The 14,013-nt window shown below is 35.4% G+C and overlaps 1 protein-coding gene across 8 annotated transcripts in view; it reads right to left on the reverse strand.

Moving 5' to 3' along the window:
* LOC145995971 (uncharacterized) overlaps positions 1 to 14,013 on the reverse strand; it is a 133,608-nt gene that overhangs the window by 54,711 nt on the left and 64,884 nt on the right. For all 8 annotated transcript variants that reach the window (XR_014442737.1, XM_083132061.1, XM_083132064.1 and 5 more), the window contains exons 2-6: positions 13,479 to 13,627; positions 9,329 to 9,510; positions 7,100 to 7,223; positions 4,713 to 4,897; positions 3,284 to 3,437 (exon numbers count right to left, since the gene is read on the reverse strand). Coding sequence is in view for 7 of the 8 variants with exons in the window: in XM_083132061.1 (XP_082988187.1) it covers positions 3,284 to 3,437; positions 4,713 to 4,897; positions 7,100 to 7,223; positions 9,329 to 9,510; positions 13,479 to 13,616 (783 nt within the window). In the remaining variant the exon portion in view is untranslated. The remainder of the gene's footprint in view (positions 1 to 3,283; positions 3,438 to 4,712; positions 4,898 to 7,099; positions 7,224 to 9,328; positions 9,511 to 13,478; positions 13,628 to 14,013) is intronic.

Raw genomic sequence — 14,013 nt, forward strand, 5'->3', positions numbered from 1 at the left:
TCCGAATTTTGTGGCCATCCGTAATATGGATATCTGACTAATACTGATAATCTGGATATCTGAATATTCAGATAATCCACATATGCACATTGCTATTTACTTTTTTTTAATCCATTAACGCCCAAATTTTTTTTCTTGAATCCTTTTGTTTAAAAAGTTTGCATTTGGTCACCTGAGCGTGAATATTATTTTGAGAGAACGAAAAATGTCATAGTTTGTACATAAAAGCATTTTATTGGCTGGTAAATTAGTAACACATTTACGAGGTGCGGCAATTAAATAACGAGACTGCGCACCTCCTGTCGCGTAGGATAGTGGGGGGGAGGTAGCTATTGATGTGTTGTTGATATTGAACCTTCATGCGCACCCACTGTTTGTTTCATGATTCTGAAAGCTTTTCTTTTCTTTGCAGGCTTCCTTGAAGAGACAGTGTTCTGTAGTAGTGACGGAATCATGGTGGACAATAAAGTTGTGCAGCGCATTAACATCAAATTTCTGGTTAAATTTTAAAAAACACCGATGGAATGTTGTGCAATGTTAAAAGAGGTGTATGGTGATAATGCTATGTCACATGCGCGAGTGTTCGAATGGCACAAACGATTTTCAGAAGGGAGGGAGGAGGTTGAAGATGATGAACGTCCCGGCCGCCCTGTGAGTTCAAGAAAGGACGACAATGTTAAAAAAAATTCATGAACTTGTGCGGAAACACAGACATCTGAGCATTCGGACGCTCGCAGACATGATGAACATTAACAAAGAGACAGTAAGACAAATTTTGCATGAGAATTTAAACATGACAAAAGTGTGTGCAAAAATTGTTCCGAGAAACCTCTCTCAGGACCAAAAAGACAATCGAAAGACCATTTGCTGTGACATCATGGAACGACTCAAGGCAGACCCAGAATTGCTAACATGTGTCATCACATGTGATGAAACATGGATTTTCCAATATGATCCCGAGACCAAGCGTCAATCCATGCACTGGAAGACTCCCACATCGCCAAGAATGAAAAAAGCACTAATGAGCAAGTCGAAACTGAAGGCAATGCTCATCGTTTTTTTCGATATCATGGGTATCATCATGACTGAATGGGTGCGTCAGGGTCAAACGTTGAATCAGACCTACTACAAAGAAGTCCTAAGCAAACTGAGGGAAAGAATAAGGAAGAAGAGACCGGATTTGTGGAAGAACGATGCATGGATCCTCCACCAGGACAATGCGCCTGCCCATAATGCCCTTTCTGTGAAGCAGTTTTTAGCCGACAAGCGCATTCCTGTGCTCGACCATCCTCCGTATTCCCCAGACCTGGCCCCCTGTGACATTTATCTCTTCCCAAAAGTGAAAAGTGCATTGAAGGGAACACATTTTCACTCCGTGGAAGAGGTGAAACGAAAAACGGCAGAGTTGTTGAACAGTGTGACATCTGATGACCTACAGCATTGCTTTGAACAATGGAAGACACGTATGCAGCGGTGTATTGATAGGGGAGGGGAGTATATTGAAGGGGATACCAGTCAATTGTAACTTTCTTGCAATACATCACAGTTATGACACCAGTCTCGTTACTTAATTGCCACACCTCGTATATTTCCATTTACACAACTAATTCCTGATCTTGTCTTACATTTAACATACAAGAATACATAGATATATAACATATTCAGTGGTAGCAATTAGGTGGGGTGGGGAGGACAGTTGCCCCACCACTTTTTGTCACTTTGCCCCCGCACTATGCTAAACATTATCAAAGGGAAAGTAAATTGACTGATGAAAATATTGCTTTTTTGAACATAATTGTGCCTATAAATATATTTAAAATTTCTGCGTTAACTGTTTTTTTTTGTTGTCATGCAAGAAAAACCTTCAATGATGTGTTCATGTGTGCAGAAGAAAAAAATTGTCAATATATTATTCTCAGTGAAGCAATATAAGTGTGATCTCATGGGCGTTAATGGGTTAATTCAGTAAGTTATTTGGTAAGAATGCTTTCTGATATTAAGGAAATGAAATAATTACAAAATAAAGGTTCAAGAATATCCTTGTACAAATGAGATAAAGTTCCCCATGCATATAGCACCAATCCATGGATGTACATTTGGGGGGGTTGGGCACCACACACTCTCAATCCCTGCCATTTTCTGGATGTGATGTGATCAGCACCCCACTCCGACCATCTTTAACACACACACACACACCATTCCCATTGGTTTGAGGCCAGGTGAGCCCCAGAGCCACTTCATGAGGGGACAAGGCCAGAAAAATTCCGAACTTACATCACCCACCCCAGGAATCTAATCTGGGTCTGACATATGTGGCAGCCAGACACCCTACCAACTAGTTCACACTGAAAAGCAAACGAACCTGATAAACCCATATCTTTCTTCTTTGCATGCTTTGATGCAAAATGCTTGGTCCTTCGAATGCAACTGCCATCCTGAGAGAGGAAGAGGGGTAACAACATGGTCAAGTGATGATAACAGATAATGTTATATTTCATACCAGTATCTCTACATTTTATTTGGAACGATGGAAAACTGTGTGCATTTACATTGGGCTGTCACAGTCTTTGTTTAACACTTACATGCCAGGTTGCGACATTGTCACAGCAGGTATTTGCGCCGACGCCGGCTTGTGACATATTGTCACAAGGAGCTTTTTCTCGTAGTATGAGACTTTTTGAACATACTATCTCGGATAATGTTCGGATATACATGTTCTGAGTTCTGCATGGTCTTGAGGTATGTACTTAGCAATTAGTAAAGTTTAATTAATTTCATTTTTGTTATATTTGGGAGGAGGGGCAGCCCTCTGAAAATCCCGTTTGATTTTATCTTGCTTTACATTTTTTTTTGGAAAGCATCTGCAATATGTGCACAATTTTTTCCACAATAATAAAAAACATCAGACAACATGTAGGTACAGTCCCGCCGTTGCTAGCGTGGGGGTCAGACGAATTTCAGATTTCTTAAAAAAATATAACAAGTTTATCTTCTTCTACCCGATAACAGAATTCTTTTTTATATAGCATAGCATTATAGCCCCATGTGTACTGAACAAAACAAGGTATAATTTGTAACTCTACCGTTCTTAATTCCGATATAAAATTTTCTTTAAAAACATGCGGAAGTTTAAAATTCGCACTGAAAACGCCTCCGTTGTTGGCGAGTTTACTGGCAAAACACACTCAGTCGTCTAAGGGTTAAGGGATAAATTTATAGCATGCTTCGAATCAACTTATATGGGAATCTCTAATGTGATACAAAAATTACAAGTCTCACTTACCTTGTTAAAGGGAATGGAATACTGCTTGAGAATCTGAGGTGAGATCAGGGTCATTTTGTGTCTCAGGAACGCCTGACAGTCCTTGTAATTCGCCGGGAAGAAGCCAAATGCCAGACGCTCCAGCCTCCTCCCGTGTTCCGGTGGGATGGCATACCTGTAATAGAGGCATCCATATTTAGTTTTTGACGAAAACACGAAATGTGAAATAACATATTGTAATGCTAATTTTTCATTTTTCTGAAAGGTGTGAGGTGCATTTCCCTATCCTTCCTTGTGACGAAATGAACTGCAAAATGCAAAATAGACTCCAACACCAAGGTTTAGAGTTTATTTACCGATTCGGCACTTTCTGAAGTTTGAATTATCCTGCTGTAAATTTAGAATTAGTGTGAGAATTTTAAAGCCAAAATGTCATTTTATATACTGCTTTTGATCTAATCTTTCACTGCTAAAACACCAAAATTTTATTTTATTTAGTACTTTTGAACCCGAAATTGACTGTTTGCATTGAAATTTTGCTTTTTTTATTTACCAAAAATATGTGCCTCTAGCAATGACAAAAGAAATCAACTAAAAATTTCAGCCATTGCCACACTGGAAGTACAACAAATTTAGATCAAATGGGGTCAAGCAGTATTGAATTACATTTTAAACAGATTTCGCCTTATATTTTATGGACAAAAATTACACCCCGGCACGTTTACATGCTTCTACATCGTTAGTCAATTGTTTTGTTGCACATGTTTGACATTTCAGTTCATAACTGAACTGATGGCAGCACATATGCCATTTCTTCGTTCTTTCTTTGCTTGTCTATATGACATGTGAGCTGTGCATTTTCTCATTTTGAAAATTGGCTGGCAACGCTTTATTTTCCGGCAGATAATCTTCCAGTAGGATATTCAGCAATGTCTGGAGGAGATTATGAATGATTCTGGGTCTGAATGTGAAGAAGATAATGTAGAAAATTATGTCATTCACTGAACATTGACAAAAATAAAAATGACAATTAACAGATTTAAAAATATACATATATTTGGGATGGCAACACTCACGCCTGAAGAAAATTACATACAGTTTTTGTACATAATATTATAATGTATACAAGTTGGTATTCATACATTAAACTTAATGTGTGTACAAAGTAACAGAAAGGGAAAAATAACACACATAGAATTGAGATTTTTTAATATTTCTGGGATGACAACACGCACACTTGAAAAAATTACATAAGTTTTTGTAAGTTACATTGAAAACTGTAGCATTTTGTATTTTTGCATAAAATTTGAGGTCTGTGCAGTACTTAGAACCAGTAATTTTCAGAAAAGGGTCGAAAATGGAAGGTTGGCTGTGATATATCCATTATCATATAGGCCGAAAGGGTTAAATTACATTTTCATTAATTAACACTAATAAAGAATCTTCTTACCATGTCTTTGGTGCTCCGAAATGCAAATAATTTATGCTGTAGAGATCCATATCTTCTGTGTGCCATGCAAATGTGGTCTTCCACATTCCAAAATACAAATATGCTGTGTTCACTCCATCTATGCTGATACCATAGTCTTCGTTCACATAATCCAAAATAGTTCCCAGGTGATTAATGTTCCACTCCTACCAAACAAAGTAATATTTTAGTGCAAATATATATTTCAAAAATCACTAGAATACTGTATAAATGAGAGGCATATTTTCAAGATTAAGAAAATGCATGGAATGATTTTTCACAGAGCAATTCCCTTTCACAATTTTCTGTGAAAATTATGAACGAACAGGAAACTCAATTATGAACAAACCTTTTTACAATTTAGAAGCAGATTATTTCAAAGTGAAATACAGTATTAACAATTTCAAGATAATTTTGATTTTTCCTTTTACTGAGCCGATACCACTTTGAACACATCCTCCATACCAATTCCCACCAATACCAATGCTTCAAAATGGCAACAATTAAATAAGTTGTTAAAAAAAAATCCACTACAAATTACAAGCACCGATTACCAGTTTTGCTTTAAAATATTAAAAAATTACGTAAGAATATAAAAATACCCTACTGTCTGTAACTCTAGTCTGCAAAACTAAAAAAAATGCACTTTTTTGTTCTCACAATGATAAAAATACAAGGCATACTTGAAAAAACTTTTGTTAGCATAGATTAACCAGAATTGAGTAAGCTAAATATTGATGTAGGTCTACTGGTTAATTTTTAATATATGTCCAAACTCTAGTATTAATAATTTTTCAACAGACAGTATATGTTTACAAAAAAAGTTGTTAACATTAATATTCATAGAAAATCAATGGAAACTTCGAATTTTGCATAACTTCCAAGAAAATTGGACTTCATGGAAGTGTTGGGAGGCATTATTGGGCAGAGGGGGAAAGTATCGGCATGTAACAGTAAATAAAATCCAACCTGATACTGATACATCTGAAACTGATCAATACAGATTAATCGGAATGGGCTTAGCCCTACTAAAGGCGTCATCAATAGGGTTAAGATTTTTACGACCTAAAAATCACCAAAATATGCAAAATAAAATATGCTCTTATGACCTAAAATTTTACAAAATATGCACTAGAATTTCAAAAATATGCCCTTATAACTAGACTGTTTCAAACATCAATATCTAACTTATGTTGATATATTTTCATATACATTCTATTTTTAGCTCACTTTATGGGCCCTGATGAGTTGAAATGCACAATTAAAACTTTCTGTAAATTTTCAATTAAAAATGAAAAGGATTTTGCTGCAGTAAGAAAAAAAACACCTCGAGGGAACATTGGAGTAAGAACGAATAGACTTGGAAAATGGCCGCATATTTCTTGAAAAAGCGAAAATATGCTGAATATGACCGAAAATCCATCAAAAATGCTTTATCACGTAGAAATGGCTACATATGCCAAAATATGACCTTAAAAAGAACCGTAATTAAACTAGTTTCTTCACAATATGAATTTTTATATATTTAGGAAACACATCACCCTTACCCAAAAAAATATGCTAAGTCATAAACATCCTAGATCTAGTCATCAATAAACAGATTCTCTCAGGATGCCAACAGAATTGACTTGCGGAGGGTTTCAAGGCATTCTACCCTGAAGACAAACGTGATGTTAGCTCTCGAAAGATTGGAAACCTTTTCAGAATCCACCTGGTCGATAATCAGCAGAAAAGGTACCACTAAATACACTGATGAAGTACTGGCAACCAACAAAGTAAAAACTGTGGTTATGTTGGGGGGGGGGGAATGCTTACGTATGTGCAGTGGCATGTTCTAAATACATCTTTCAAACATTCAAAATTGCAAAATAACTTTGACTTTGGCATAACATATAAATTGTGGCCTTTTCTGTGAATTCAGCACACTTTTGTTATAGTCTTAAAAAAACTATTGTACAGTTACTGTGAAATAATTCCCACAGCTAAATAAAACCATCTACAAATGTTCCTACAATTTTTAACCTTCTGTCGGAACATTTTCCACTGAGCAGTGACAGGGTTCTGGCAGGAGATTGAGTCTGCACCTACCATCACACGGATTAGGTAACATCGGTATTTGTAGCACGAGAAACATTTTACATCAATGGTGCAATATTGCCATGCGAGTAACATTGATGCGAGTAACATTGGTATTTATTGTGCAAAAAATGGTGTTTGTCATGTATTATGTAAATTTGGCAGAAAATGAACTAAAATGAAAATGCAAACTTTGGGGGAATAGTTCTAACTGTTACACTTGCTCAAAAGGACACAAGCCACAGCAAAATTACTAACTACCTATTAAATGAAAACATATGACCAATACTAACATTAACATCATCATCTGTCAGTGAACCAGACACATCGGCTCCATATATGGGGGCTACATAGGTTATGTTCTTCCAGTACTTCCTCTCTAAGTCTTCATAATCGAAATGCCGAGGTGTGTTGTACCTGGAAAACATTTAAACGTGCATTAGAACAATTGAACATGTATTTTATATCAACATACAAAAGTAAATGCAATAATACAGTCAAACTCCAATTTTAAGATTCTGAATTTTTGCATTTTCCCATACTCTACATTCCATCCTGATGGGCCAAACAAAGAAAATCTTGAAAGATATCCTCGATTCGAAATTAATAGTTATTTTTTTCACAATGGACTTCTATAAACATAAAATCGAGGTTCCACTGTTCTTTCAATAACCCTTAAAAGCTAAGACATAACATGTGTCATTTTTTTTTCTCGTTTGGGTATACTGTACTGTCACTTAGTTAATGTTAGGAGATATATGTTTGGAGTACAGCTTTTACATTAGAAAATATTTTATGTCATAATTGAAGGGTTCGAGAGTAAAACATGGTGACATTTTGGTCATTATTAAATTTTATTAAGAAAAAAGATTTATAGAAGCTATACTGTAAATAAATTGTTTTGCAAGCTGTGTTTACGAATTTCAGAGTCCAATCCAAATTGCATGCATGGCAACTTCACGCGAAAATTGAAGGATGGTTCGTTTTACTTTGTAACTCAATAATGACAAAAATGCCACTAACATGTTTTACTCCCGATCGCTTCAATTAACCTCATAAATCAATGTAGATCATCCATACACTTCAAAAATTATTGCAAGCGACTCAACAGCCGTTCTTTATTCATTTTATTTTTACTCCATACAAAACTTTCTTAAGTCTTAGCGACTTCTTCTCCACACTGAATACTGAACATGTAAAGGATCATTTTTCTGGTTTAATGTTTAAAAAAATATCTACATAGACAAAGTGAATACCTAGTGCAAGGTTCATGTCTGTATTAGGGATGGCCAAATTCGGATTTTTTTAAAATCCGGAATCCAGATAGTAAAAACAGAGAATCTGCATTTCAGAGGTAGTTTATTTATGTATGTATTGAATAGAAAATTCCAAACCCTGCAAGTTCAAAATGCACCCCCCCCCCCACCAACGGGGTCTCTCAGTTTCCTGCTAGTTATACCTGTTGTCTAAGATAAGCTATTCACATTATAGTCCTTCCAAATTGTTTACTGGCACTGTTGATGCTTGGAATCGAGGGGTCCTGGATTGGATATCCGGTGGAGGCACATACTGCTCCAGATTCCACTCTAAAATACAGGGTTTGAGTTTTTAAGTCCACTTAATGTACAGATAGGCTAATTGGGACTGGACTGACAGTTCAAAGTAGGATACAACCCACTATGAGGCTCTTATCGGTATTAAACACGGGACCCCTTCATTAGAAATCAATGACATTACCACTATGCCACCAGGGAGGCTTGTAAACTGTAGGTCCAGTCCTGGTAAGTCTGTGGATGAGGTGGACATAAAATAAACTTCGATGTCTAGTTTTCAATTAATAAGAAAGGGGTATGCATGAGTACACTGTTCGTCCACATAAGTCTCTGTGATCGAGCGGTCAGTGTGAGGTATTGCAAAGTTACAGGTCCTAGCTTCGAATCTTCAGCGTGAATATTTCATGTTAGGGCCACATATTTATGGTGAATAAAAGATCGAGATTTCGGTACAACAATTGGGCACATTCTGGGATCAAAAGTGTTACACAAAATAACATTGGTGTGTTAAAATTGTGAATATAAACCTAAATTTGATTTTAAAAACTACACTCTTTATACAAAGTAAACATTTCCTTTCTAATAGCATATTTATGTAGTTATCAGAGTATGAAGTTTATTCCTGCTGTGTAAGGGAGTCCATTTTTGCTTCTCAAATATTTACAGCAGAATTAATAAATTTTCCATGAATTGCTTAACTTGTAGGATAATTCAGACTTCAGAAAGTGGAGTCTCTGTTAATAAACTCTATTTAAAAGTTTATTTCACATTTTGCAGTTCATTCCACAACATTTTGTGACAAAATATGGTAGGAAAATGCACCTCACACCTTTCACAAACATGAAAAATGAACATACAACATGTTATTTCACAATCTGTGTTTCCGTCTAAAACAAAATATGCAAGTCCCTAATCATTGTGTTAGCTTAACTTTCTTTGAATTGTCAGATCAAATAAAGGAACTCCTACCTCTCACTCTCAGCCAAAGTCTTGTATTCCTGCACCGTCATGGCCTTCTTCTGAATGTTTATTTGCTGGAAAAGGCCCTGTTTGCCAGTGACTACCTGGCAGATGGGAGCTGGAATGACTACGTCTATATTCTCGACTTCATAGCCCCCCTTACGGGGCTTCCATTCAGGGGGTGGGATCACCTGGAAACAAACATCCAATTAGGTATTCATATTACACAGTGATACACAGTAATCAATAAGGCTCGGAAGTTGATGAAAATTCATATTTTTTTCTGAGCCTTGAAAATAATGCTACACCTGCAGTTTCCATCAGAAAACATTATTTTTATTTTCCATTTTAGGTCATTCTACAGATTTTTTTTTTAGTTTTTGTTGCATTTCTCTTAATTTTTGAGGCTTATTTATTTCCTCCCCTGTTTCGTGAGTTTTAAATGCATTTGCTAGCATAACTGAAATATTTTGCTATGCAATAAATAATTAATTGTGGTGTTTCTATTTTCTCTAGAAAACTTAGAATACTTTGTGTGAAGCCAACTTTCAGGTTCACTTGTCGATTTCTTTTAACACTTTAATCTGTGGTTTTAAAGTAAAATTAGTCTCAATAAGAAAATATAATCTGATGCACGTGAATTACAATTTTCAGATGCTGACCGACTATTGTATCGTGGAAGATCCACAGTGAAAGGTGAATGACCTAGCATAAAAACTTTGGGGTACATTTTATGAAACCTTGAAATAAAATAAAGCAAACTAGATTAGCACTTAATTGCTTTTATCCCTTTGCTTCAGTAGTTTAAACCACCAAAAACAGATTTCATTGAATTATTCAACTACTGTCATGCAATTTATTTAAAAAATAAAAAAAACTCATTTTCAGAGCAAAAATTATTTTTAGGTCATTTTTTAAATAATTTTAAGGTCATTCGTTTGATATTTTTTAGGTCATCAACTTCCGAACCCTAGATGTCAACGTACAGTCACGGACCCTTCTGGGTTGTTAGATCCATTGACTTTCAATGGTATCGTTACAACCCAGAAGTGCTCGTGACTGTACCATCACGACCATAAAGTTCACAAAGTGTTACTTTCACCAAAAGAATGGCAACAATATCTCATAGTTAACCTTTAGCAGACGGGAGGGAGCCTCTCTAGACAAGCAATTTCCAGGCATGCACTTTGCAAACTTGCCACAAAATTTAAAAAAATAGTAATTTGAGAATTGTTGTAGAGAGATGAAATTGACTGTTTCTTCCTTTTTTCAGAATCACAGGGCTTTTACCAGAGGTGAAATTTATACATTGTACCTCCCAATAATGAAAGTTAAAGGAGAAGAAAATCAAAATTTAAAAAATTGTACTTCGCATGGTCCTGTCAGCACCACAATAGATTACGGATAGATCACATTTGCATGGAAGCATCACAAAAGACTACCCTTTGAGGACATGCAATGCCCATCTCCTAATATGAAAAAAGATCGAAAATACACAACATTTTAGAAAGAAAATTTGTAGAGTGGAAATGAAAACTGGGCTAAGTACCAAAAACGGAATTCCGAGAAAATGAAGAAAAACTGTTGAAAAGGAAAAACCACCATATTTGTGGCAGAGACATGGTCATAAGAACCCTTTTTATATGGAAATACGTATTGTAATAAAAACAAATTTGCAGTCATGCAGATTTACTTGAGATACGAAATCTTTTAAATTTCACGTAAGTAATTTTAAACCGCGTTTACCGCAACCACCATGAAGAAGTGTTGAAGTGACAATATTGAGAAAAGAGGTATGTCCAAGGGCTAAGGACCAATTCAAAAACCAAATAACGAGTCAAGTGCAGAGTTAGTAAACATCTGGTTTCGTATTACATTTGGAAGGTAGAACCAGTGGAGAGTTAGGATAAAATTAGATTCGGATTGAAATGAAAATGTATGACATGAAACTGAAAATGAAAATGTATGACTGAAACATGAAACTGAAAGAAACAAACACGTGATAGCTAGCCTATTAACTCAAGTAACCAATCCTTTGTACAAGTCTTTGCTTTCTTCCTTCAAAAATGGAATCATCATCTTGAAGATCTTTCTTCTCCTGTTTTATATTGTTTGTCATTTCCAATGGCTGAAGTATGCGTTTAACATCTGCTATTGTTATTCCTTTTTTAAGAACAGATGTGTTATTTAATAACTGGGTTATAGGCCTACCTCATCTGGCAGCGGCTGCTTCGCCAACACACGTTGTTTCTTGTTGTTAAGATAGCATTTACTTTCCCATCGCAATTTCTTCTCACTTCCTTCTCCACCTTTACACCATTTTCTCTCATTACAATCCGACACCTCTGTATCACCAATTTTACGTCAGAGATCAGGAGCAACTTCTCAATATTGCAGTATACAATGACACACATCCTCCGAACATGTTCGGTGGCACTTAGCACAGGTTTCATTCCACAGCTGGTAGAACTTGACCCATGCACATTCTACTGGCCACACTGTGCACTACGAACAATACACATTACAGATAGCCCACTGCACAGCATATTGGGCTCGGCACATAGCACACTTTTCGACACAGAACTGAAGGTTTGTGAACATGTTTTTTTTGATTTGATTATCACAAGTAAAATATATATAAAAAATTCAATCAAAAATATATAAAAAAAGCTGTGGTAGAAGAGTAAGAGCCTATTTATAAATTATATAACATAATACACACAGGAGGAAAAAAATGACAATAGTAACAATGGCTATGTTGTCTTATGATTCGATTGTATCATTCATACCTTCTACAGGGTGTCTACCAAAATTCTTGAGCTTTTTTGACGTTTATTCACCCCCTACTTAGGTATAGTTCGAAATTAACAAAATAGATATTTTTATTTAATGAAAAACCCTTACCACAAGGCTGGTTAAGATGAAAACTAAAGAGATTTAGAGTTGCTTTAATTATTAATGCATGTAAAAATGAATGCTTGAGACTTCATCCTGGATGGTGAATGGCCACCATTACTTTATTTGATATTTTTAAAACTTCACACATACAAGAATGTGAACAAATCTTAAACATAACAATACAATTTTAGATTTCCAAATTTTGTTTTTTTATCAAATCCCAGTACAAGTAATAATGTAAATTCACTATACTCTAAAAAAAATAGAAAAAATCTTGACCACAAGCATGTTTCTTGACCTACTTATTGATTTCTTGACATTCTTGACTGGTAGACACCCAATGAATTTAAAACAAGTTACATGCCTCATACGATTTTTCAATACGGCAACAAATCTGCAGACTGAAAGCTAGGATTATGCATTACCGACCCTCCAGTGAAATATATCATTCCATGCAAGTGATTCAATTTCAATCTGAATACACTGCACTATTTCTATTAAGGTTGACTGATTTACAAGTTAGGCTTGGACAGCTACATCATAGGAATGGTACAAGATCAACTTCAAGCCATTTTTGCAACATATATAACTTCCGGTGGGAATAAATGGCATTAGCAGCATCCTTGATTAATGGTCGATAATAATATTTCCTGGTTATTTCTTGTCATCCCTTACCCACCTGTCATCACAAGTAACAAACAAGTTGGGGCTGTCGACCCACTGTAACCCCCTTGAGAATTATGTTAATTTTTAAATTGACAGATATCGATGTTTTACATAATTGGTTCCCGTGCACAGAAAACAAAAATAACTGAAATATTAGATCCCGAAGTATGACCAATGTAAGTAAAAACCTGGCATTTCAGAGTACTTTCACAGCTTTTAATTTTTTTATGAACACCAAATAGAAAACAACAAATCCAAAATAACTACCAGTCCCAATCCTAAGCACATAAAATTATAGCTGCTCTTGCAGAATGACATGTTCGGTGCTATATTCACTTGCACGAAGCCTTCAGTTCTGCCTCACAGTAAGGTAACAGACGAACTCTACTTCACTATAACCCATCTCCGCGAGGAAAAAAGAATTGAAAACATTCTTAAAAAAACAAAATCTTCATAAACCATGCAAAATCTTTCTATGGGGTACTGAGAGTCAAGGGTACCAACAAGTTTATCATTCATAGGAATATATAAATCTTCAATAGCATGTTGTTATTCATTAATAACACACTAAATACAAATATTAAATCTACATTACCTTTGCAAGACCAGCTTTGTGAGCACCACATGATTCCATGTACTCAACGTACTTTGAAAAATCACGAAATTCCTCGTATGTTGGGCGGAAAACCATTATCTTGGGCACACCTGGCCCAGAATTTCCAGTCATCTCCATATTGAATTACCCTACAAAGTAATAAAAATATGCATTGTTTATATAACAGAAACACATAATCTTGATAAACATTCTTAATCTCTTTGAACACTTTTGCCATATTTATTCACAATGTCTGACTATACTGAAATATTACAACCAACATTGCAACAATGTGACTGAGTTTCCTGTGACATTTTTGCTTGCAATCACTACAAAAATTTGTTGAACACAATATTTATAGAACTTATCTATCTTATTACTACAATTATCTACATACATCTTTATTTCACCAAAAAGAAATAAAGCTATACATTTTAAAAATGTTGATAATATCATTCCAAACGTTAATGTATCTTTGCAAGTTTTGTAGGTGGGTGATTTCATCTCAAATCATACAGGTGCTGTCAACTCACAA

The sequence above is a fragment of the Lepisma saccharinum genome, chromosome 12 (assembly GCF_977018435.1).
Source record: "Lepisma saccharinum chromosome 12, izLepSacc3.1, whole genome shotgun sequence".
NCBI classification, from domain to species: Eukaryota; Metazoa; Arthropoda; class Insecta; order Zygentoma; family Lepismatidae; genus Lepisma; species Lepisma saccharinum.